The sequence below is a fragment of the Nesoenas mayeri genome (genome assembly GCF_963082525.1).
Source record: "Nesoenas mayeri genome assembly, chromosome: 1".
Classification (NCBI taxonomy): Eukaryota; Metazoa; Chordata; class Aves; order Columbiformes; family Columbidae; genus Nesoenas; species Nesoenas mayeri.
In genome coordinates, this window is record NC_137541.1 from 27,137,787 (window position 1) to 27,161,856 (window position 24,070).

The 24,070-nt window shown below is 42.5% G+C and overlaps 1 protein-coding gene across 1 annotated transcript; it reads right to left on the reverse strand.

The window, feature by feature from the left end:
• Positions 1-1,752: 1,752 nt before the first annotated feature.
• Positions 1,753-19,654, reverse strand: CAV1 (caveolin 1; the record flags this gene model as incomplete). The annotated part of the gene is made up of 3 exons (XM_080355041.1): positions 1,753-2,639; positions 18,572-18,736; positions 19,625-19,654. The coding sequence occupies 3 exons, from the start codon at positions 19,652-19,654 to the stop codon at positions 2,298-2,300; spliced, it is 537 nt and encodes a 178-aa protein (XP_080211167.1). The 3' UTR covers positions 1,753-2,297.
• Between the last annotated feature and the right edge of the window lie 4,416 nt (positions 19,655-24,070).

Below are 24,070 nucleotides of genomic sequence, written 5' to 3' on the forward strand. Positions count from 1 at the left end.
CTCCCTATTTAATGCTGTATTCACTAGTCCTGCTGCCTACTGTTTTAGCAGTAGAAAATATTTACTTGGGGAAAAAATGTCACTTTTTCGTTGGGAAGAACCTTCTTGAGTCAGATCTTGAACCACAAATTGAAGTGATAGTTTTGTGCATTCTTTCTTGAGAAACAAATGGCACCACTTTCTGTTTCTGTATCAAGAAATATTGGGCTTTTCTTTCTAATAAAATCAGACTTTTTACATGACTTCCAAGGAAAAACAAGTCACACAGGAGCTACCATTAAAGATCTTTTTATTGTAGTCTTTAATGTACATGCAGAATTTTAAAAAAGTGTCAGTTATATCTGTAAGCGTATAACAACAATGTAAATGTCTTGGATCAGCAATGTATTTGGATTAGGGGCTAATAACTCTAAGTGAACAGACATCTTTCAGGATATACAGTTTATATGGTAACTCAAGATATTCTTCAGCGTGATTTTCCTCATAAAAAGATAAAATATTTCTGTTTACAATCTTGCTTGTTTTTAATACTGAAAAAAATCTATAATAGTACACTCTTCATTATGTACATAGAAAAACATAAAACTATATCCATACCAGTGTCTGTTTTAAATGCAAACAATAGTAGTTAATAGCTTCGTAATTTTTTTGTGCACCCTCTCCCCTTTTCCCTCCCCCAATAAAAAATGCAGCATTTCTTAAAGCTTTCAATGCTTTGGCAGAAATTGAACCGAAGGCACTCCCGTGTTAGGTAAAGCAATATGTGAAATATCAGCGCTAAATAAAAAAGCTGTAGGTGTACCAGACAGCTCCATGCTCATCCCAAGGGCAAGTCTTGCACTCTCCGAGGTCAAGAAGTGGTTTGCTGGAGATCCCAACTGGAGCAGGCTCAGGCCCCAAGTTGGTTTACAATAAAGCTGATCAGCCTCACAACTATTTTTACAAATGTTTGAGGCAAACCATATGAGGATGCAGAGAGCGTCTCTGAACACAGTACTATTGTGAGGGCAAAAAGCTCCTGCAGGTCACAGCATCACAACATGTCGCAAAGGCTTTGCTTCCTAGGCCTTGCACTTTGCAACGTGGCAGTTTTTCACACAACACCCTCCCTTTAAGACTTCCTGATGTTGCAGCTTAGCTAAAAACAAACAAAACAACCCACAAATGTGTAAAGTTTCTAAACCACCTCTAGTGATGGATTAGTTTTGACTCAGGAAAGATCAACTCTCCCGAAAATAATCTGTGTACTAGCGGCATGCTGACTGCTGCTGGTAGGGAAATTTAGAAAGCTGACAGAAAAGTTTATCTCCGGGCCAGCCCCTCCTTGGCCTCATATGGTTTGTGCTTGGCACACCTTCATTTTTCTTGTAACTCAGGGTTATCTCTGGCAGACCTGCAATATGCATTTATATGAATACTTTGCAAAACCAAAAGAAGCCTATGAGATAAGCACCTAAATGCTCTCTAAGGGAGGTGTTATAAGTCACAGTCGGGAAAACTTTTCCATAATGACCAGTTTTAGTTCTCAACTGCAGTTTGCTTCTGCAATCCTAGCAAAGGTTGAGAAATGGCTGGATGCAAACTTCCAAGAGAGAATGTGACAGAAAGGCACCAACTGAAGCTTTTTATGCACATGAAAAGCTCTCACATGTCTATGTCTCCAACCTCATAAAGTGTTAGATTTTCAGGACATATATTAGTTAATTAATTTGTTTACTTAACTAATTTATTCATAGTGCACCATATCTGGCCATGACTGTAAATAGCTGCAGTCAACTGACAATCCAATTGAAAAAGAACATTCTGCTAAAACCTGCCAGCTGGTCACGTTCATTCTGCTTCAATAGCTCTGTGCTCTTTGGCCACAATAAAACGAATGGCTTTACAGTGTTGGAAAGCATTTTTGTCGTTCTTCAGTATCACTGTGGATTTATCTCACAAGGAATGCAGGGTGAGATAAAAAGTCATCCAACAACACTTCAGTCTCTGAACTGAGCAGCCAGCAAAATGATATGCAACTGGCATGGAAGAATAACCATTTAAGGTTAGTTTGAAATGCAGACTGAAGTTAAAAAAAATAAAAAATAAAAAAGAAAAAAAATACCCGAAGCAAGTAGTCCAGTAAGAATAAACAGTAGAAAAAGAAACTGAGCAAGTGATTCTTTGTTTTGGGCCAGTATATCCACCACCAGTTGCTGTACTTTGCTTTGGGAAACACAAAACTGGCACCAAAACACTTCAAACAACACAAAAACCCTGCCCCCTTCCTAGGCTGATGGGTCTTCTTGAAATGTCCCTCAAATTTCTTTCCGTACTGTGGCTCGGATGCTGCTGAACATTTTGCCTATGGCCTCAAACAGTGGGTCACAGAACGTGTGGATGCAGATTGAATAGACGCGGCTAATGCACTGGATCTCAATCAGGTAGCTCCTTATGCAGGGCACCACTGCCCAGATGTGCAGGAATGACAAAATGGCAAAGTAGATGCCCCAGATGAGAGCCATAGGAATGCCAAAGATTGCTGACAGTAAACGATAAAACCAGTATTTAGTTACAGTGAAGGTGGTAAAACTGGCCTTCCAAATCCCATCAAAGCTGTGTGTTCCCTCTGGCTCAGCAATCACATCTTCAAAATCAATCTGCAGCAAAGAACACAAAGTCAGGTCAGTCAGATGTTGGCATCAAGGGTGGATTCCAGAAACACCTTTTCTGAAGAGCATTGGTCCCCTGCAACAAAACATGCAAGCATGTACATCCTACATCCCAACTTGATTTAACCCATTTTAACACATCATTTAAGCCATGAATCTTCAGCTACTATATTTTTCCAGTGACTACCAGAGAGCCTTAATGATTAGCTCAAAATTAGACATCTAACTTCAAGATGGAGATGTCCACAAAACTGTATATAATTTCCTCATCTCTTACAGCCCTAAGGGACAAACCAGGTGAACAGAATCATGCTTTCATTGGCTAATGTAACTGTTTCACATCTTTATGAATGGAATAAGTGCAGTCACTACTTTGGCTTTTTACACACCTCAAGCATGCATCAATAAAATGGGTTTTATTCGCCCCAATTTTCCAATCGTTCCTTGTATAGCCTTGCTGAATTTTGACTGTGAATAAATGATGAGGCTAGCTATTTAAATATACACTTTGAAACAGGCATAGATAGTCATCAGTTAACTGAAAAGTAAGATGCTGGACTTGGTTCAGCATCAGGCAGAGCAAGCTCCTCCTTAGTCTAAAAGAGTTAGAGAGCTCTTCCATCTTATTAAACTCAAGGAGGCTACTCACATTAGAGCCCTTTTTGTTCTAGCCTATACTGTTTATGTGATAACACTGTTCGTGGAAGCCATGGGCAGGATAACATACTAATATTTAGAAGGAACACTTCCACATATTTCATAGTTTTAACTATTCATAAATCTTTCAAAAAGTCACCTAAGGAAGCAGTGCATTCCAGCAGGCATATTTTACTGCTTTCTGTTGAAATACTGAGCTATTCAGGAAGCTTAATTGTCAAAACATTTCTATTAGAAAATTAACAGAATTGCGATGATGGTTCAGCTCCTTGTCACACAAATGTGTTTGATATAACCCACAATACAGGATATTTAATTTAGTAAGCACAACCAATTGTATAGGTGCTGCATTCAACAGGAAAGAGTACATTACAACACAATTCCTCTGCAAGAAACTAAATGGCTGTTTAAATCAGATAAAAGAAAAAAAGAAATCACATTCCTGGGACAGGATCCCAAAGTGAGATGCTGCTGCTGCTGTAAGTGAAGATTTACAGGAGCAGGGTAAGTATGACACAGGCCAACAGCCTCAGAAACTCAGGCAACAGTACCTTAGCATGCTGGAAGGAGGTACAAGTATTGCTTATACTGCAGGAAAATGCTCACAATCACTTCTATTAATCTAAAATTTATACAAAAATGGGAAATAACTCCTCCCTCTCTCCTGTTGAGTATTCAATCGCCTCCACACAGAAGCTACCATCTCACTACAAAAACAAAACAAACCAAAACAAAAACAAAAACAAACACCAACAAAACGGGACTTTCCAGTTTCTTCAACAAAAACAACAAAATTCTGAAATTTCTGAATCAGCTGACATCAGCTACCTTGAACGTCTGTTATCCAGCTGCCTTAATTCAACCTATTGCTGGGCTGAAATATCACACTCCGACTGCCCTGTGCTGTGCCACCATCACTGTCTGCCAGTGCTTCTCTCCGGACATCAGATAACACAAACTATAAACCTTCTATGCTTCATCTGCTACTCTGAACTGGCTCTGGTGATCTGAAAGTGATCTATGATTCTTCAGGATGGGAATTCATCATCACCATCATCATCACATCTAAAGGTAGCATGAATTGAAATTCTGTCTCCACAGAAACCAATGGCAGAATTTGTGTTGGCTATATACCCAATGAACACACCCCAGTGCTGTGCACTTGTCTACAAAGATGTACAGAACCAAATGCTTGTTTGGATTTTCTGAAACTGAACAGCATAATTTTAAATAATAGCTACAAAAACAAAAACCAAAAAGAGTTTGAGTCATGGCTCTCTTCGCAATAGTTCTATGCATATGAAATAACTTCTGCTTCTGTAGGTTGTACGTATGCACTTTTAGTACAAACCTTAGGAAACAGTTTCCTTGAAATCAGTGTCTAAAGACACCATAAAAAATACATGACATTCACCGCTGAGTTCACAGGAAGTTGGAAATTATTTGGGCTCTGTAATTTTAGCAGGTGCAACATTGAAGCACTGGTGAAAATATCTCTGATTCTGGGAAAGGCACCACAGGCAACAATATACTCTCCACATTCATTATGGCATCATCAGATATAAAAGTTCATGTTTAGGGACTAAAAAACTGACAAAAGATTAGCTTTTTGAAGTACACTGGCCATAAAATAATTACTTGAAAGAGCCATGAAATGTTAGCTGCAGTCTAGTAAGACAGAGCAAGAAACTTTCCTGGATGTATTGTGATCTTTTTACTAAATGAAGCAATCAGATGTCCTTTTATCAGCCATGGGATTTTAGGAAAGAAGAGAAGGTTGTAGATATATACATTGGGAAGTCAATATTAACAATACCTCCTGCTGATGGCATCTAACTCACATCTATTCACACAAAAAAAACTATTAAGATGATTTAAACATCTGCATATTGTTCACTGAAATAATTCTTATTCAACTGACTATACATGTTGCAAAAATGTACACCTGAGTTCATGGGGCAATTGTATTTTCTTTTTGGTTTACAAGCAAGCATGCTTATGTTATCTGTTCCTGCAGCTACTTGAAAGCAAGCTTTTCCTTGTAGCCCATGTCCTGTGGCAGCTCATTTTCAAAGCAAATGGCTTATTATCAACTTTTGCCTCAAAATCAGGTAACAAAGATTGGCAGATGGTGAGAAAACCCAAAATTATTACAGAAAAAAGAAGTAGCTTCTCAAAAAATGATACTACATGAAGACTACGTGGTTGAGCATAGCCCTCTTATAGTAAAACTTCCGGCAATTTATTGCGTGCTTCCCACTTGTTGATGCTGTGATCCTTGGCAGAGCCAGTTTGTGCACAGAGGCACCATACAGCTGTTCAATGCAGTGAGGACTATTCAAGGTCATGCCTAAAGTCTTACTTTTCAGTTCAGTTGTGGAAGAATCTCTCTTGTATTTTTTTTTTTTAACTGGCCAATCAAGCCAGCAGGAAAGCAAGCTTACACTGAGCTTCATCAGCCTTTTCATGATTACATCTTTAATTTAGCTAAGTGTGACCTATTTTTATCAGCAAAGCATGCAAAGAGAAAGTATAGGTTAATGTGAGTTTCCTAGACTTTTAAAATAAATAGTAAGACTGGCCTGTTATTCGATTTCTTTCAAAATAATTCATGACAATGAATGGTTTACTGAAAAATAGAAGCCAGTAAATTAATTTGTTTTACAATCAAGGAATAAAATTTCTGTAATCGTGATTCTCAATAATGCATTTAGCCTGTTGTGTGCTCCAAGACATTCAAGGAGTTCTGTTCAGCTCCATGGGGAGCTGACAGAAGAATCATGCCATATAGCATTTCCAGATGGAGAGCCCTGTCCTCATTCCAAAAGATTATGCTAATATTAGAACATTTACGATATATCTTTGGCCAGGATTTCCCAGCTCAAGTCATACACAGTTGTCCTAAAAGTACACAGGAATCAATCTCTCTGTGAGATTATAATAGTGGTATATTAATGCAACCAACAATTGTCAAAAGGTTACTTCCTTGGAGCAATTTTAACAGCTCTTGGAATGTTTCTACCAATGCACAGAAGCTGAATAGATGGTGCTATAGGAACCACAGCCATATCTTTCCCACTTCATTATTCCTCAAGTCCCATATTCCACATTTCTCTACTTTGAATGAGGAAGATACCAAACTGAAATTGAGAGTGAAAGGTCAGAAAAACAGCCTGGCAACTCTAAAAACTCTCAGATGAATAGAGTCAAAATTAAGCTGTCATCTCCCTAAAAGTTGTAAGAATGTTGCGAAATCATATGTGTTAAGATAGTCTGTCTTTGACTGGAACATGAACATGAACATTAGGAGACTGAGGGGTGACTTTATTAATGTTTACAAATATATAAAGGGTGAGTGTCATGAGGATGGGGCCAGGCTCTTCTCGGTGACAACCAATGGTAGGACAAGTGGTAATGGGTTCAAACTGGAACACAAGAGGTTGAGAAGAATTTGAGAAGAAACTTCTTCTCAGTGAGGGTATCAGAACACTGGAACAGGCTGCCTAGGGGGGCTGTGGAGTCTCCTACGCTAGAGGCATTCAAAACCCACCTGGACACCTTCCTGTGTAACCTCATCTAGGTGTTCCTGCTCTGGCAGGGGGATTGGACTAGATGATCTTTTGAGGTCCCTTCCAATCCCTTGCATTCCGTGATTCTGTGATTTGTGGTGCTGTCCAAAACCAGACTTACTCGCAGCAGCATACAGTCTAAATAAAGACAGTCAAAGAGTTGAGGTAATCTGGGCTCTTCTACTTCTCAGCTGCTAACAGGTCATGTACCGATCTACTGGCTGCGAAACGCTCTATTTGTTTCACTGTTCAGGCAGTAGAGATAAGTCCTTACACTGCAGGAACTGAGATATCACCCAGATTCTTCCTGCACTGAACCACTCCCATGAAAGATCCTGTTTTTCACTCACAGGGACCAGGAATAGGTGACTGGATGCATTTTGCCTTGCTATAGGTTACATTACATCATTTGGATTTCTCACTCCTCACACTCTCCTATTACTCTCCTCTGGCTTTTAGTTCAGTAGCACTTGGTGTCGGTGAGTGCCATCAGACTGATAATGAGAGTCCAACTGAACTAAGTAAAAATAGGACTGACAGGAGAAAGAGAAGTGGCCAGAAATATGACCCTAGAGAAGAAGGACACTCTTAGTTTCTGGAAATGAACCTCACTGGCTTGCAAGGATAAGATATCTTTTTTTAGGGTATTGTTCTCAAGACCACTTTTGCCAAAGCATCACATGCATGTAGCTCTGTGAGGAACTCTGTTTTATCTACATAAAGGCATGCTTAGGTTAGGCACTAGTCTCGTTCAGCATATTGCATGTTCAGCATGCAGTTTGTTCCTCTAGAGCTCTCAGGGTGTCCTGTGAAATCACAGTGAGTTATTTGTAAAGCTAACGAAATACAAGCACGTTCACTTGTGACAGGAGAGAAGTAAAGGAAATTTGTTCTGACCCTCCAAAGGATGCTCATAACTTGCTATGGCCTTCTGTTTCAGCCAAAGCTATTAAACACTATCAACTACTGTTCCATGCCTACAATACACTTCCTGACTTCAGCTATTCTTTGTTTCCTACTATTCAGTTTGGTAAAGCCAGTTTTTACATTGATTGAAGCTTTTGTCTGGTTCTGCTATGAGAATTACCACAGCTTCTTTTGCTCTGCATATGTTTATTAAACATGTATCAGGAAATTAAGGAACCTGCTTTGATTCTAAAAGAGATTTATTTACAAGAAAAGGAAATGGTATGGGGAATTTGTCTTCTTTTTTCAAAGTCTGTTTAAAGAAAAAAAAACTATTAATTAAAAAAGCTTTGCATTGTGAAGTTATTGTTTTTTCCAAAAAATCTCAGCTGACTCAGGGATATAAGCTTTATATATTAAAATAGTTGACCTGTTGACCTTGCCACTCTATTTCCTATGTATCAAAACCTGGCAGGCTGGAAAAGTGAGATATATGCCAACCTCAAATTGTCTACTTAACAGCTGTGCTTCTCCTCAGAAGTTTGTTTTTTAGAGGTCTGTAATATCCATTACATAGAAAAATTTACCATGTGAAATCTATCAGAAAAACATTATTAAGTGCATTAGCACTTTATGAGGGCTTTGACCTCAACTACATTTCTGCGATTGCAACTATAATTAGTTAAACCTGCAAGTGTAGTAGCTGAGTGTTCGCATGGGCAGGCACCACTGCTACTCCACTGAGGAGGAACCCAAACAAGCACTGAGGATGACTACATTTTTGAGTGCCATCAGCACCCTTTGGAGTCAATTAAAAGATGCTTAGATCCTTACTGGATCTCTCTTGATTGATCACGAATATTTCCAGTCAAGCAAACTACTTGAATATGCATACAACCTGAAAAATGTGAACTGTCCCACTGATGTCAGTGTGCTTACATGCTCTGCCAGACCAGGGCTATAGTCAAGTCTCAATATATGTTTATACAAGAAGGAGTCACAAGCTAGCTTGTTTTGTTTTGTTTTGTTTTTTACATTTTTAGCACATAATATGGAAACTTTATTTACTGTTCACCCTTTGCTGTTTTTAGACAGGATTTCTCCTGCTACCAAGACTGTAAGTATAATATTGTTTCACCAGATTGTTTTGTGTCCCTGTAAGACTTGAAACAGACATATAGAAAAAAACCCACATGTTATTTTTTTTTCTGTTGTGATAAATGCAATTTGTAAAACTTCCCAACACATTCAATTTCCTTTAAAGAAACATTCATCAGAAGAAAATGTATAAAAGATCATGAGTCACATTTGAGAGCTGATGTTCTGGACAGGTGCAGCACTACTAACTTTGGAGAAGACTGTGGTGCATGTTATTGAAAACTAGAAAATGCATGAGCATCTGAGATCATTATTTGCTTGTGTACTTCCACATACTGTTTGAAACTTTAAAACTGACAGTTACAGTGCTTGGAAAATGAAAGTATCACAGCAGAAGCAAAAAATCCCCTAAGCAATAAGATCACAATCATTCTGTTAAATCAGTGATATCAGCTACACATCTAAATGTTTCCTTGACCCTTTGAAATATCGTGTTACTACATCTGCTAGTGCTTGTCTTTCTGACCATTACCATGGTTTATCAGAAAATTATGAAAAAGCATATTAGGTTGTTTCTACTGAATCTAAGGGAAAGAGCATGGGAGGTGTTGGGACTCGTAGGGGTAAAGCTGCTCCTCTCCCTTCCCAGACACCAGCAGGCTTCACTATTTTGAAAGTGTGTAGTGTATCACACAGTAGCACCTCATGGCTGCCAGGTCTACATGAAAGAGTAAGGGGAGGACGCTTGGTTGCCACCATTGCAAAGGGGTCCAGTGCTCTCCCTGAGGATGCATAGCCATGCCTTGGTTGCATGGAATTATAGGAACTTGAACAGTGTTTTCACTTGTTTCTACTCTAAAAAAATCATTCACCCTTTTAAGAGAGCTGTGTAATCTCCATTTAGCAAATGTTTGCCTGCAGTTAGTAAAGAAGCTGGCACTTTGTTCCTGAAAACACAGAGCTTCACGATGCCTAGATGTTCCACTTCCTCACTAATAATTGTTTTCAACAGCAAATGTTAAGTGCTGTCAGGTATGTTATTAAGGTAAAATTTATTCTATTCCAGCGTATTCATATGAGCCTCAGGCTATATCATGGGTGACTACAAAACATGAACATCCAACGGTGTCCAGAGATGGGATAAGTTCCATCACAAGGCAATAAATCACCATGACTCTTGGTATGGTGGCAAGCTTCTAGCAAGGGAACCCCAAGAGCCCCTCTAGACTGGTTTACAGCAAGATGAGGCTCTGCCCGTCAGCCTTGAACTCTGCCTTCAGAGCACACTGCTCTTCTGGGCACTAGCCAGATCAATGGGCTCATTCCTATCAACAAAAAAAAGAGGTGCCATAAGTGCAGGTGGCTAGGACCATAGTTTTGTGTAAAGCTGGTTAAATGCAGAAAAATGACAAGCAATTTCAAGGCAAAGGAAACTCTAAACAAGCAAGCAGAACTGTTTCACCCCAGTTACTTGTTCAAACTGACCAATGAATTTGCATTACATTCCCTGTCTACCAGTGCCTGCTTCCCATAATATGGCAAGTAAAGTGAGTTCTTCTGGCAGATGTCTTGATATAGTGAATCTTTCCTGTGCACTACAGAGTATCCCACAAAAGCAAACAATGCTTTAATAAACAGAGATAGTAATGTCAGAGTGTAGATTTGAAGGACTACACTCTTCTCGGCCAGAAAAGAAAATCAGTCCAGTAAGGACTGACCCCTACTGCACACATAACAAATATTCAAATGGATTGTGAACAATTTAAATAATGCCCTGACTTAGAAATAGGTTGTGATTGCAGGTCACCATTTCACAAAGTGAAAATAGATGAAAATAGCCAAAAAGCAATTTCCTACTAATTACTGAGAGAACAACCTCCTGCTCCCTGCCCATGCTGAGTTACTGATTACATATCAGAAAAGCCATGGTGATGGGCTTTGTTTTATCAGATGGGCAGGCTCATCAAAATCCGTGTAAGTATTCGTGAGAAAAATGCAACTGATGCCAATGGGTCAGCACTGGAACAACCGGGCATTGTCCAGAGATCTCCTCCTGAAGCCCTAGCCTGTCCTGTTTCCATACAGTCCAGCAGAAGGAAAGACTATCAGTCTCCAGGAGACACCTGCGCTCCTCTGAAACACAGCGAGACTTCCTGCGCAGGTGGGGATGTCATGTCAGCCAGTTCCTTGGAAAATACATGGATGTTGTCAGAGTAAGCAGTCAGGAAAAAAAAAGTGGCTGTTTTCCTCCCTGGAAACTGGGAGACTGCAGCAGTTTTCCCAAAGAGAAACTCTTAAGAAGCTTTCTTCATTTATTTGTTACATGTTCCACAATTCTTTGCTGGATACAGCTGTTTTAGCAAAGAACTCAGACACATCTGGGTGTATGTACATTCACATATGTCTGTCCATCTCTATGTTTAAAGAAGTATATTCATCAGCATGAACACTGAGGTGAAGTTTTGACTACACTAAAGATAACGGGAATTATTTTATTCATTCCAGTGCAGTCTGGGGTTAACAAAAATCCAGAAATATTGACAAAAGTGAAGTTACCATGTAAATAGATTTTATATAATATTTTTACATTTTATTTTATACATTATTTATATAACATTATCATAGGGCCCTCAATGCAGGTTTACAGACCTGCTATTAAGGTAATAAACTCCTATTATGTATGACTTTTTAGAGCTTGCTCTAGCTTCAACTGTCCTAAATTTAGGCACTAATGGGAAAAGGAAATATAGTGACCTTAGACTCTCTAGTAGGGTGTGGAGAGAGACAGGCAGCTTTGCAGCATGCTTTAGATGTGGAAAACATTTTTTTCTCTTTATCATTTGTAAAGGGAGTCTGAGGAGAGGAGAATCTGAAGTAGATATACTACCCACAAACACATTTCTATTAACCACAGCAATTCTTGTTAGCCAATCTGTGTAATTTGTTCTCACCTTTTCTCTCATTTCTACCTGAATATGGTTCTTGCTGACAGTGAGTGAGCAGCAATACCTAGCTGCCTCTCCATTCCTTTTAAAAAAAAATTACCTCTGCATTTCTCCTGTTAGAAGGTGGTCTTTCCTATGCAAAAATCTTAAATTACTGATCTCTAAATACAAGGTAGCTATTTCTTTAATATTTCATAAATACAATTATAACCTTAGTCTACAGTTCTGATCTTGTCCTAAACTGCACTAGAACAGAGGTACATGAACTTGAACTTCACAAAATAACAGGAGACTTCATGGCTGAGGTCTACAGGAGATATTAACCTCATCTTGAAGGAAAACTGTTGTTTTTTTTTTTTCTTGTAGTATTTGCTTGAATTCCAAGAAGGGATTTCAAAGTTGACAGAGGAAGTGTTGCAATCCCTCTATGAGACTTCCTTAGGCTTTTCTGGAACTCCGAGTATGAATTCGGCACAGTGGGAGTCTGGACAGGGAATGTGATGCTTTCACCTTCAGCTGTGAGAGCGTCTTCTCACTTCTTATCTATGAAGCTGAATTCTTCAGTTCCCATTTATTAGAAAATAAAGTACATGGGCCAGGTAACCAGAAGACTACGGACAAACCCTGTCATTTTACAGCCCCATTAAGATCTATAGCACAGCTCCTTGGCAGTCTTGAATAAAATTGAGTGCAAGTTTTATCAAGTAATGTGCTCATTAGAGTGGGGATGGTGGTACTGAAACTATTTGTCCCTTTGATTGCTAATCTGATGACATAATTTCTGACAAGCATGATATTGCATAAAATTCAAAGTTTGTTCTGAACTATCAAAAGACACTTTCATAAGAAATCTGCCAGAAAAATTTAAAGAGACTAATAGTTACACCTGCCTCCCCAATAAATTAAATTTAATAGGATAACTTTTATTTAATCTTAAAGATGACAAATCCTTTTTAGTCCAAGCTGGTTTCTATTACTGCCATTTGTCTGGAAAAGAAAAGAAATATGGTAGTTCTAGATCAAAAAGCTCAAAAAATCAATTGCCAATGTAGATTTCACGCCGCTCTGTTTATTACAAGGATGTTTGAGAGCTGTGGGAAATGCAAACTTATCGTCGTTCAGAACTATATCTTGCTTCAGTTTTCTAGAGATCACAAGTTTTACGGAATCATTTAAGTTTATCTGCATTTTCTTCTCTCTGTTGCTTAAAATAAAACGAAGATCAAATTCTCACTGGGGACCTCATGGGCAGATCACTCTACTATACACATTTATCCTTCTTTCCCCTGGAGAGTTTTGGATTTTAATAATTTTCTTCAGTTTTAGATGTCCATACTCTCTGCAACAGAAGATGGTACTTCTAACCATATATTGGGCTAAAAAACCCTAAAATTAATTCATATTCTTAAAATTTTCTAATGTATTACTGAAGTCTGTTGAATTTAAGAGAAATGAAAATTATTTGTTTCCTCTGAATCTAAGATAGCATCCAATAAATTCTAACAAAAAGAACATCCATGCTGAATCCTTGGCTCTGTCCCCATGGCCATCTAATGAACATTTTGCTATGGAGTTATGAGTCATGTTCACCATGCTAAGCAAGAGGGCCATGCATAAGGCTTTAATAATACTATGAGCTTAAATGCAAACACATTTTTTTGAGAAAGATGCTTTCATTATAACAAATGCTATTATTATCTCTAATCTTACGGACACTCAGAAATTCCATGTCTGGGAAGTCCTAATGCTTGTGAAAGAAAACAGCTTTTCAGAACTCCAAGGCCTTGCTCAGTCTTCATATAAACTGACATTCATAATGACTGCAAGTCTTAATTTCTCACTCCCACACTAGCTTTGGATGAAATATTTGAAGCAGAATTGTAGCATGTGGATAGCCAAAGTCAAGCATTTGAATATTCTTGCATTTTAAATATAAAACCCACGGCTGGACATTAATAAGAAACAAAGATTAAGAATTATTTCATTTAAAAGCAGTTGTGTAAAAGTAAGGTGTCATGTCAAGGCTGCATATACCATCAATGGAGAGAAACACACTCTTTGAGAGAACTGCTCATTCTGTCCTATGGTTAGGCCTGACCTCTGATGTGAACCTGGCTCCAGAGCTATCTGTCTTCCACCACTGCCCATAGCAAGGGTCCAGATGACAGGCTTGGATTAGAACACACGCACACATTTCTATTCATATATTTATCAACTTATGTATTTACCTGTTTTCATGGGACTTTTAGCAAGACCTGAAAGCAATGAAAGGGGGTCTGCATTAATATTAATTTAATTCCTTGTTTCAGAAAAAGCACTTTTTCTTGTGGTTTACCATGTTGAAGAGCAGAATTATGTTCCTCCCAGGCTGAGGGGAGGATCAGAGTGATAGCCCTCAGTCCCTTACCCCTCCCATCCAAAACCAGCAGGGGACGACTCCTGCTTTCCTTCCAGGAGGTTCTCAGGTGTAGAGATGGGAAGTGCTCTGCCTGCTCATCTCTCTGTTTCACTTACACCGAGCTCAGCACAACAGTGAGGGATCATAATTGTGAAGGATTAAATAAAACGGCAAACTGGTTTTGGTTTGTTTTTTTTTTTCAAAATCTTGTGGGTTTTGTCTGTTTAATTAGAAAGGGGTAGAAAGTGTAAATGGCTTAAAAATGTCTGAGTAGGGCTTTCCTTCCTAATGCCTATGTAAGGATGTTACAGTATTTGTCAACATCCAACTAAAAACTCCAGACTTTTCCTTGCAGTGAGTAGCTTTAAGTGGAAGGCACGAATACGTAACTGTTTAACACTTGGTACAAAAGCTCTGCATCCTTACATCTCTAGCCAAGTACTGGAATTTTTTTCCAGAGAGAAAAGCACTCTTATGCAACAAACAGCAGATAGACACCACTTGTTTGAAACAAAATAATAATTATGTTCTAGATGGTAGGCCAGACACAGGCCTTTCTTCCTGGCACAACACTGTCGGAAAAAACTGTAATCTGGCTGCAGATGTACCTGCACATTTGGTCCTCACTAGTCCCAAAGGAGCAGACTTTGCAGGGCTGGCAAGTCCATCCCCACCCTGAGCACAGAGCACGGAAGTGCTGAGAAGTGCACGCTGCAAGAACATTGGGTCTCTCCTCCGCTTCTCCCAAATTCGGTAAACACTGTGCAGACGTGACCACAGATACTTTGAGAAACTTTGAACTCCAAGGAGTTGGAAGGCTGTAATTTAGCCATACTCTGGAAAACACAAATATTGTGTTGGGAAACAGGGACAGCAAAGGCTGAACTTCAGACACCTTCATGGGAGTCCTGGGTCATCAGGGAATGAATGAGGGGAAAACAAACCAAAACAAACAGCTTTCTATCCTGTTTGTTGCGTGGCATCACATGTAAATAAAAACTGTGGGACACAAGTCCAACAGTACAATCATCCAGTGAAAGACATATGAAATAGATACAAATGTGAGGCAAAATAGCTGTATAATCACTAGCATGACTACCAGCAAGCTCCCAGCTTCACAGAGCTTGTTTCTCCCTCACCAGATTCCCTCCTTGACTTCTGCAGGACTAGCCTACTTCGCAAGCCAATGACTCAAAGCATGGGACCACCACTGCACGTTCTCCCCCTGCCAAGGTGACACACGAGAGCAGCCGTGCGAGGAAGAAACTCCTTCCTTCCTGCTCCCCGCTGAAGGAATTGGAACAGGAAGGAAATTCTCTGGTGATTTGACTACATCATGCTTCCTCCAGCACAGAGCTGCCAACTCCGTTGTCCGTGGACCTCAGGTTAGGTAAGGCCTCATTTCTATCCTTCTGTGAACAGAAATCCAGTCATTTGCCCCACTTTTCTGGAAACCTTCCAGCACTTAGCTTTCTCTTGGTAGCTCATTTGAAGATAAACCATAAGCAAAGTCACGGTTACCAGTAATTTCAGTATAAAGCTGCTCCATGCATCTAGTTTTCATACAAGGATCTCGATCAGGTCTCTCCCTCTTGCCTGGATCCCTATGACATTGCTGCCTGCACCCTGTACCTGCTGCAGAGGAAGCTGAGCAGATGCTGTGTGTTTTACATCAAGGGAACGTGTCTCTTGCTTCTCACAAGCAAGGGTTATTTTTTAAATGTGCCATGGGAAGTATTTGAATGCAGATAACACTGAGGCCTTTTAGAGAGCTGCTTACAGAGCAGATTCCTCGTTCTCTGTCTAATCATTTCTATTTCATGGCTGACTGATTTGTCCCCAGTTTCCATGCTATTGTGCCTCATAGTCAAGTGGCAAGAAATACATTAAATGCTGGGTAAAAAGCAGAAGGTTCTGAATCTAGAAAAATGCAACAGCTCTAAACGAAACTGAGCTAAGCCTGAACCGTACTTCTGGCTTACAATACCACTGAACACTTTCTTTTTTCTCTTTCAGTAGCTGACTGAGAATGGGGACTCCTTCTGTTGTACAAGTGTGTTTTTAAAATTCTGCCTGGGTGATTTAAAACTGAAGTAAAGGCAGATACATGACAGAAGAGGATCACAGACTGATACCTAAAGCAGTAACTGAATGTGTGCATCATCACCCCAATCTGAGCCAGTCACTTGGGTACTGAGTCTGAACCTTACAGCTACTTCTAACAAGCTGAACTGGAAAGCGGTGCCCAAATAAACTCAAATAGTGGCAAAATTCCTCTCTCTACTTTTCAAGTTGAACCTATCCATAACATACTCATAAAAATCAAAGCAGTTCTTATTTATCTTTGTAACAAGAGAGAACACTTCTACTTTACAATGTTCACATATTTTACAAATGCTGCTGGTTTTATGATGCAAAATAGATACTGTCTGGCTAACATCAAGTTCATTTTGATACATTCCTGTGTCTTGATGTGACTACGTGCACTACCAGGAGCTCTCCTGATGACACAAAGGTGGTACTGGTTGTTTGCTTGTTTTCAATGAATGTGTTTGCCCACTGTTATTTCAAAAAGAAAACCTGAAAATCTTGTTTTTCTATTCCTATAATTCTTACTTTTCAACTTTTTTTGGATGATTTGACGTAACAAATTTTCTTAATCATTGCCCCTGTGGGAGGCAGAGAGGGCAGAATGGGCTTTGTACCCTTCAGTTTCTTTCAAGTCCGTTAGGAGTTTTTTCCATCAGTGGTCTCCTTCTTTACCCAGCAGGATCTTTCTTTCCCTAGCTAAGTTTGTGGACACCCAGATTCTGCTTGCTTGGGGGCTATGACTCATCCTCAGAAGGTTTGGTTGCTTTGGGGACTTCTTCTGTTGATGTACGCAATAAGACATGAGGCAGTCTCATTCTTCAGCTGTTGCATTCCCTGTCTATTCAGCTGCTCTTCCGTGGCTAGCAGAAAAAAAAAGAATTGTTCTCTCCTTTTTAAAATCAACCATTTTGATGGAAAATTTGTGGCAATAGGTACACAGATGATTTTTTTTTTTTCCTAAACAAATAAAAACTTCATGCCTTTTCTTTCTAAATGGCAAAACAGACAACAGTTCCTTAAAGATACAGCCTGCTCCAAGGGATAATTCTTAGCACAATGGCTGGTCATATTAATCACCTTCAAATTGTGGTGAAATCAGTGGAATCTGAGGTTACTTGGGACCTTGCTATATTGTCTGCACATATCATAAATCATTTTACTGACATACATTCAGGAATCAGAGTTCAACTTTTTGATTCTCTGGAAACAATAAAATGTTTCTATTTTTCAATAATGGCACTTACTGACCAAAAAACATGGTGAACTGCACACACTCAGACTCTACTGGACACTAAAAAGCCAGTTAGTGGCTTAGACACCCACTGCAGCTGGGCAACTCCCATTTTTCCTAGGTTCTGACAAGCCCAGATGACACCATCCTCAATTTTCACATGCATAGTATAAAATTCATCTGCCAGGAGAAAAACAATCACTATTATTTTTTCTGACCAAAGTGACTTCAAGCAAAAATCTCCATCAACCCTGATTTGTCAAAGCAGTCAAACTCTGATCTAAAAATCCAAACAAAAAATCCAGACAAGGGCACAGTTAGATTTTCCTTATCTTATTTCCTTTTTTCATTTCTTGCATTAAGGAAAAATACCAAGGAAAACAAAACAAGGAAACAAATCCAAAAGTCCACGAAGACCTCTGATTTTTCAACCACTTGACTTAGGGAACACGGTCTGTCCCGCAGGCCATGCCCAGCAGCACAGCAAGCTCAGACTGCACTGGTCTGGTACCAGCTCCCTTCCCTGCCTCTATACGTGCCCGAGGGAAGGAAAATCTCTGTGCCGGTGTTACGTAAGGTCACAAAACTTTTTCCTCCCCCCGCTCCCCTAGTCCCGGGAGCGATGTCCCAGCTGTAGGGCTGACCTGCCGGCACACCGCTGCAGGAGCTCCACACCGGGACGCCCCTTGTTCCGGAGGGCCGCCGCAAGCTGGGCTCCCCAGCCCGGCCCGCTCCCGGCGGGGAGAGCACGGGCAGCCCGAGGGAGGATGCGACCCGTCTCTGCAAGGAGCTCCACCGAGCTGCCCTGCAGCGCTGCCCACCTCTCTCCTGCACACTCTCTCTTTCAAAAAAGACCATTTTCGAAACGCCCCCCGGTCCTTTCCCTCTTGCAGCAGGTGGAGGGAAACGTTTCGCCGGCTGCGGTCGCCCTGGCAGTGCCCGCGTACTCTGCGTCGGCAGGACAGGCAGCTGCCCAGAAAGGGCATCACCCCTCGTCCCGTCCCGTCCCGCCTCGTCCCCCTCACCTTGACCACGTCGTCGTTGAGGTGCTTAGGGTCTCGGTTGACCAGGTCGATCTCTTTGGTGTGCACGTCGTGCACCGCCTTTTCGTTCAGCTCATCTGCCATCATTTTGTTGTTGGGCTTGTAGATGTTGCCCTGCTCCCTGATGGGCGCCGTGTACAGAAAGCCCTGCGGAGAAGGAGGGAGAACGGGAGGGCAGAGCCGAGGAGGGGAGGGTTGGGCAGGGCAGGGCAGCGCCGCGCAGGAGGGCGGGCTGGGGGAGGCGGCCCCGGGTCCCGCGGAGCGGTGGATGCCTCGCTGCGGGGCAGTTCTCGCCCCGGCTATTTAACCGCGGCCGCGGGGCGCACACCACACCCCCGCGGTACCAGGCACGGCACCGGCTCCCGCCGCCAGGCGGCCCCGGCCCGCGCCCCGCCGCGCCCCACACACTCCGCACCGCCCGCGCCCGGCCCTGCTCCGCGACGCTGCCCCAGGGCGGAGCGCAGCCGCGGCCCCCATAAGCAGCGCGGGGAGCGGCCGGGGGTCCGCACACAGCCCCCTCCCCATCCTGCCCTCCCCACGCTGCCCTCGCTATACAGCCCTTCGCGCGGACCGGAGACACTGCGCCCTCACCGTGCCCAAACCACCTCAACGCCCTCACCGTACTGTCCTTACTGTACTGCACTTAAAACACCGCCCTCCCCGCACGGCCATCACCGTGCCCCCTTCACCCCGGCGCCCTCGCCGTAAGCGCCCTACGTATACTGCCCTCACCGTACGGCTGCCACCACGGCGTCCGCACCGCGGCCCCGGCCCGGCCGCAAGAGACGAATCCCCGGGTCACTCTGCCCCGCTGTCCCTGCCGTAGACGCCCGGTTGTCCGCCCTCCCCGCCGGCCGCTGGTACCGCCGCCGAGCTGCCCCCGCGCCCCGCTCCTCTGCGGGTCTGGGGCGCTGCAGCGGGCGCGAAGCTCGGGGGGCCGAGCCGCTGCAGGTACTCAGCGCCGGGCGGGAGGGCGGCAGGGCAACCAGCGGGGCTGCTCGCAGCCTCCTGGCTCCGTCTCCCCGGCGGTCCTACCTCCGAGTCTACGTATTTGGTACCGGACATGCTGCCCCGGGCTGGCTGGCGGCTCTGCCGTGGGTTTCTGCACTATAACGTGTAGGACCGGAGACAAGAGGATCCCGCTCTGCGGAGCGGCCGGCCAGGGGGAGGTAGCTGGGAGGGAGACGGCTGGCGGCCGGCCAGGGGCTGCTCCCTGCCTTTGGCTGGGGTTGATGACAAACCGCGGTAGGGCCCGGCATATCGCAACGCGGCTGGCAGCCGCCGGGGGTGGGAGGGGAAAGCAGCCCTGCCCCGGCAACCTGGAGGCGGGCGGACCTGGTCCCGGATGCTTGGGCCATGCCGTGTGTGACACGACAGGTCCAGGGCCAGGGACACGACAAGGACGGGGTGCCCTCGGCTCTGCCCTCCCTGCCCCGGCCACCCGCGACCCCCGGCGGCAGGTCCCCGCCGCTGGGCTGGGGGGGCGGCGACCGTGCCTGCGCGCGGCCCAGGCGGCGGGGTGGGGCGGGGAGGAAGGGCAAGGGGGGAGCAAGGAAGCAATGAGGAGATGGAAAACTTTAGTTGTATTTCATGTCCAGAGCGAGCGCGGCGTTTGGAGGGCTCCGTTCCCCCCCGGCATTGACAATAGTTTACACATAGTCATCACTGCCCCAGGAACAATTGTGGAAACTTGGACATCCTTGGGATGAAGAAAAAGAGATTTTCTCAACTGGTTCATTTCAAAACTATGCAAATATTTAACAGTCCGGCACTTTAACTGTACTATGCTTTTCCCGGGAAGAGACTGACCATGACCATACATGTCTGCCATGCATATTAACCACTGGGGTTTGCTTTTAAAGAGGAATGATGGGTCACTGACATTTCACTATGCTCTGTTCTCAAGGTCCATTGTAAGCTAAGAGGCATAGGCTGGTATAAAAGCTATATGGATTCATCACTGTATTCAAGATGATTCACATTAGGGTTGCAATGGCACTATACATCCATGCTTATGTTGCATGAACTATATTTTGCTCTATTTTTTGTGTGTGTTTGCAGCTATCAGTTTTCTGTTAGGAAATCAGACCATGGTGAAAGATTTATAGTATTAACAGAAAAATAGTGACCTTCGTGTTATGCCATTTAACACAGAATTGCAGCAACAGAAGTAGAAAATTCTTAACTACAGTATATTTGGCTTTGACAGTTCATTAGAGAAATGACCTCGAAAAAGCCACTGGCAAGGATGGATGTACACTCCACAGAAGTAAATAACTGCACCTGTTGAAAATGCGATCCACATGGACACATATTACTGATACGGTCATCATCAGTTAGCAGTGAACTTTAAGTTTATGTTGCTCATAAACTTTAGAACAAATGCTTTGCATGGATGTTTTCCAAGTTTACAAGTTAGTTGGAATTTTTAAAAGTAACTTTTTTATTGATGTGATAATTCACTTAGGCCATCATTAAAATATCTTCGGCTGTCCAAGCATTTCAGTGTGTGCATAGGATCAAATGGGTGGATTGAAGGACATAGTCTCTTCAATCTTTCAACTCATCTGAAAAACGAAACAAAAAAAAATCTCCACAAGACAGTTCTTTGTTTTTATTCTTAGGAAGGTTTTTCAATTAGTCAGTGTCCTGCACGTAAATAAAAAGATTTTGACCCATTATTCAGTATTACTGGAAAGCTCAAGGATGACTAAAAATATGAGATATATTTGTTAATTTGAAATGCTGAATTGGTCTTGGAGTTTTTTCTGTAGAACCACAGCCCCCTTTGAAAGACATTTCTGAATCACAGAGCACTACCACAGCTTGAAGAATATTTGAAGCTGTAGGTATTTATAAACTTCATGAGATGAATCCCAGAATAGCCTGCTTATATAGCTGAAATGGACCATCTCATCTGAGGAACCTTAGGAGTGCTCACTTGAGCTTAAATACCAAGAAGACTGCCTATAGAAAAGAATGGCATGGGTACTACCAAGTGCTAAGAGTGAGGAAATTCCGTCTGTAGAGATGGACAGGGATAGAGACATAGCCCATTGCCTCCAGCACTGTTGTCTGAGAAATGCCCGCAAACTTAACACCCAGATACTTGGCACAGATGCGCACAGGAGTTCTGCAATAACCTCCCATTTGTCACGTCCCGCCCAGAGATACGAGACGGAGGAGAAGTGATTCAGGTTTGTGGGTCCCCTTGGTTGGAAAACGGTACACACAACACTTCAGGTCTGTAAACAAAAGGCTTTTATTCTGAAGCTTGGCCAGATTGGCAAATGATTTGATGGCAGAAGGATTTATGTTATTGTAGGTTCAGTTGGTAAACATAAAAAGTTTGTGGCACATGTGGAGCTGTAAATCTTATGTTACTGTATTACTTGTAAAAAGGAAAGCAAAAGAATAGAACTACAGGAAAGAATGAAAAGAGAAAGTTTTCGCCATCCTTATGGCTCCGCTTTGTGTGGCTCCGATTATGTGCAGTGTCCTCCAGTGTCATGTTCAGTTCATGTGGTGAGACAGCTGGGTGGAGGGGTCCTCAGGATGGTGGGTGGGTGCCACCAGTGCTTGCACAAATCTTTTGTGCATGCATTACTGTGGGGTGATTGTGGAAGATAGAAAAGTCCTGAAGGGCCTTGGGCCATCTTGAAGGGTCTTGGTTTTTCCCTTAGTGTCATGCTGGGCCTATCAGACATGCTCTCCAACACATCCCTCACCTTCTGTGTCAGCCAGCCAGCCTTTGCCTGTGGCTCGTTAGCTTGTCCTTGATATGTAAATTGCAATTCACCTTATCAGGAATGTCCCATCTCCTGCTACTAGGGATGTCCTATCTCCTGTGGCTGGATAAACTGTTTTTGCCACAATGTTTGAGCCATTATCCTTTTCAGTTTCTGACACCATTACATACAGAGGAACAGTATAGTTCTGGGAAGGGCCTGGTAAAGGCTTGCAGACATCTTCTGAAAGTGCAAAGCTTATGGTCCACTCTCACTTACTATGAATGGACTATCCAGAGGTGGCCTAAAACTGCCAGGGGTTGTAGACACCCAAGCTGCCCTTGGAAATGCCACCCAAAATGTTTCCTCCTGCATCTCTAGTAGCCCAGGTCAGCTGTTGAACAGGAATACGGGCTCCTTTGGCTGCCCAGCTCACTGCTTTCTCCTTCATCATACCAGCCTTAGGTATTTTGTGCACAATTTAAAACAGTTTTTTGTGCTCCAAAGTCTTGCCTTAATTGAACTTTCAAACCTGAGGATTATCTTGAAAACTTGCTCTAAACATGTGCAAGTTGTGAGCTCTTCATTTTGAGAAGGGGGAAGGTTTTCATATGGGTAGGAAACATTTCTTCTTAGAAGCCAGTGAAAAAAAATATGGATTGGACAAAATTCCTCTAAAAAGTGTCAGAAAATGAGTCATGGAACTGAACTGAATGTGCATGACTGCTCACTGTGTATCTTTGTTTGGTACCAAACATTCCCTCTTCCTTCATTCCCCCCCCTCCTTTTTTTTTTTTTTTTAAACTTGTGTAATTATACCAATTATGGTATCAGCAATACTCCTGATATATTCCAATGTCAGCAAGATCAGAATCAGCCCTGGGAAACTGTATTCTTTATGTATAGTTTCAACAGCAGCGAGGCTCTCAGATAAGAGTCTGTCAGCAAGCAGCCTGCCTTATGCAGAGCGCTTCAAAACCCGAGGCTTAGGAGAGGAAGATCACTGCTTTTTTCAGTGTCTCCTGTTCAGTTGCCTTCTGTGCATTTTTGGATATTTCGCTGGATGGAAGCCTGAGCTGCCAGAACCTTTGGCACTGAGCTTTTATCAGTCATGCTGCTGTCCTCACCCTGCTGCGTGATAACAAACATTGAGATGGGTTTAACATGCAGGCCAATGTTTTGCTCGTTCTATGATTTACAGACATGTAGTCTGGAGGATTCATGGTGGCCATCCTCTCTCCAGTCTCTGTAGATTTTCTGTATTTTAAATTATAAGTCATAGGATCAGAACTTTTCCACTGGCAAGGGGTTGGTGCCCCTTGCCACCAGTATATAGGACTGCACTGTCCTGTATGCGCTTGTTATTTGGCCTGTTCCTCATGTTGAAGGAGTGGGTGTACCAGGAGAGGTGGGGAGATCCCTTCACCTTCCTTCTTTCTCACAACCTCTAGTTAGAATTGATTTCCTTTTACATGGAAGCACTGCTGCCATGAAACATTACACAATAGACTGAGGGGTAGAAGAAGTAATCCAACACTTGAGAGACCTGAAATCAATTTTTGCCTGTCTGAGGTGCGCTAGTGTATTTGAACTCACTCCTGGGAAAGTGTATTTTGGGTAGTGCCCTGTTCTGCTGATGTGCAGTTAACTGTATTTTAAAGGGTCTGAGGCATTCTCTTCCTTTATTTTGGGATTCTGACTGGGCTTAGGTGCAAGTAAGATAGCAAGTTGCTCAAGCAAGGGCAGTTCTGGG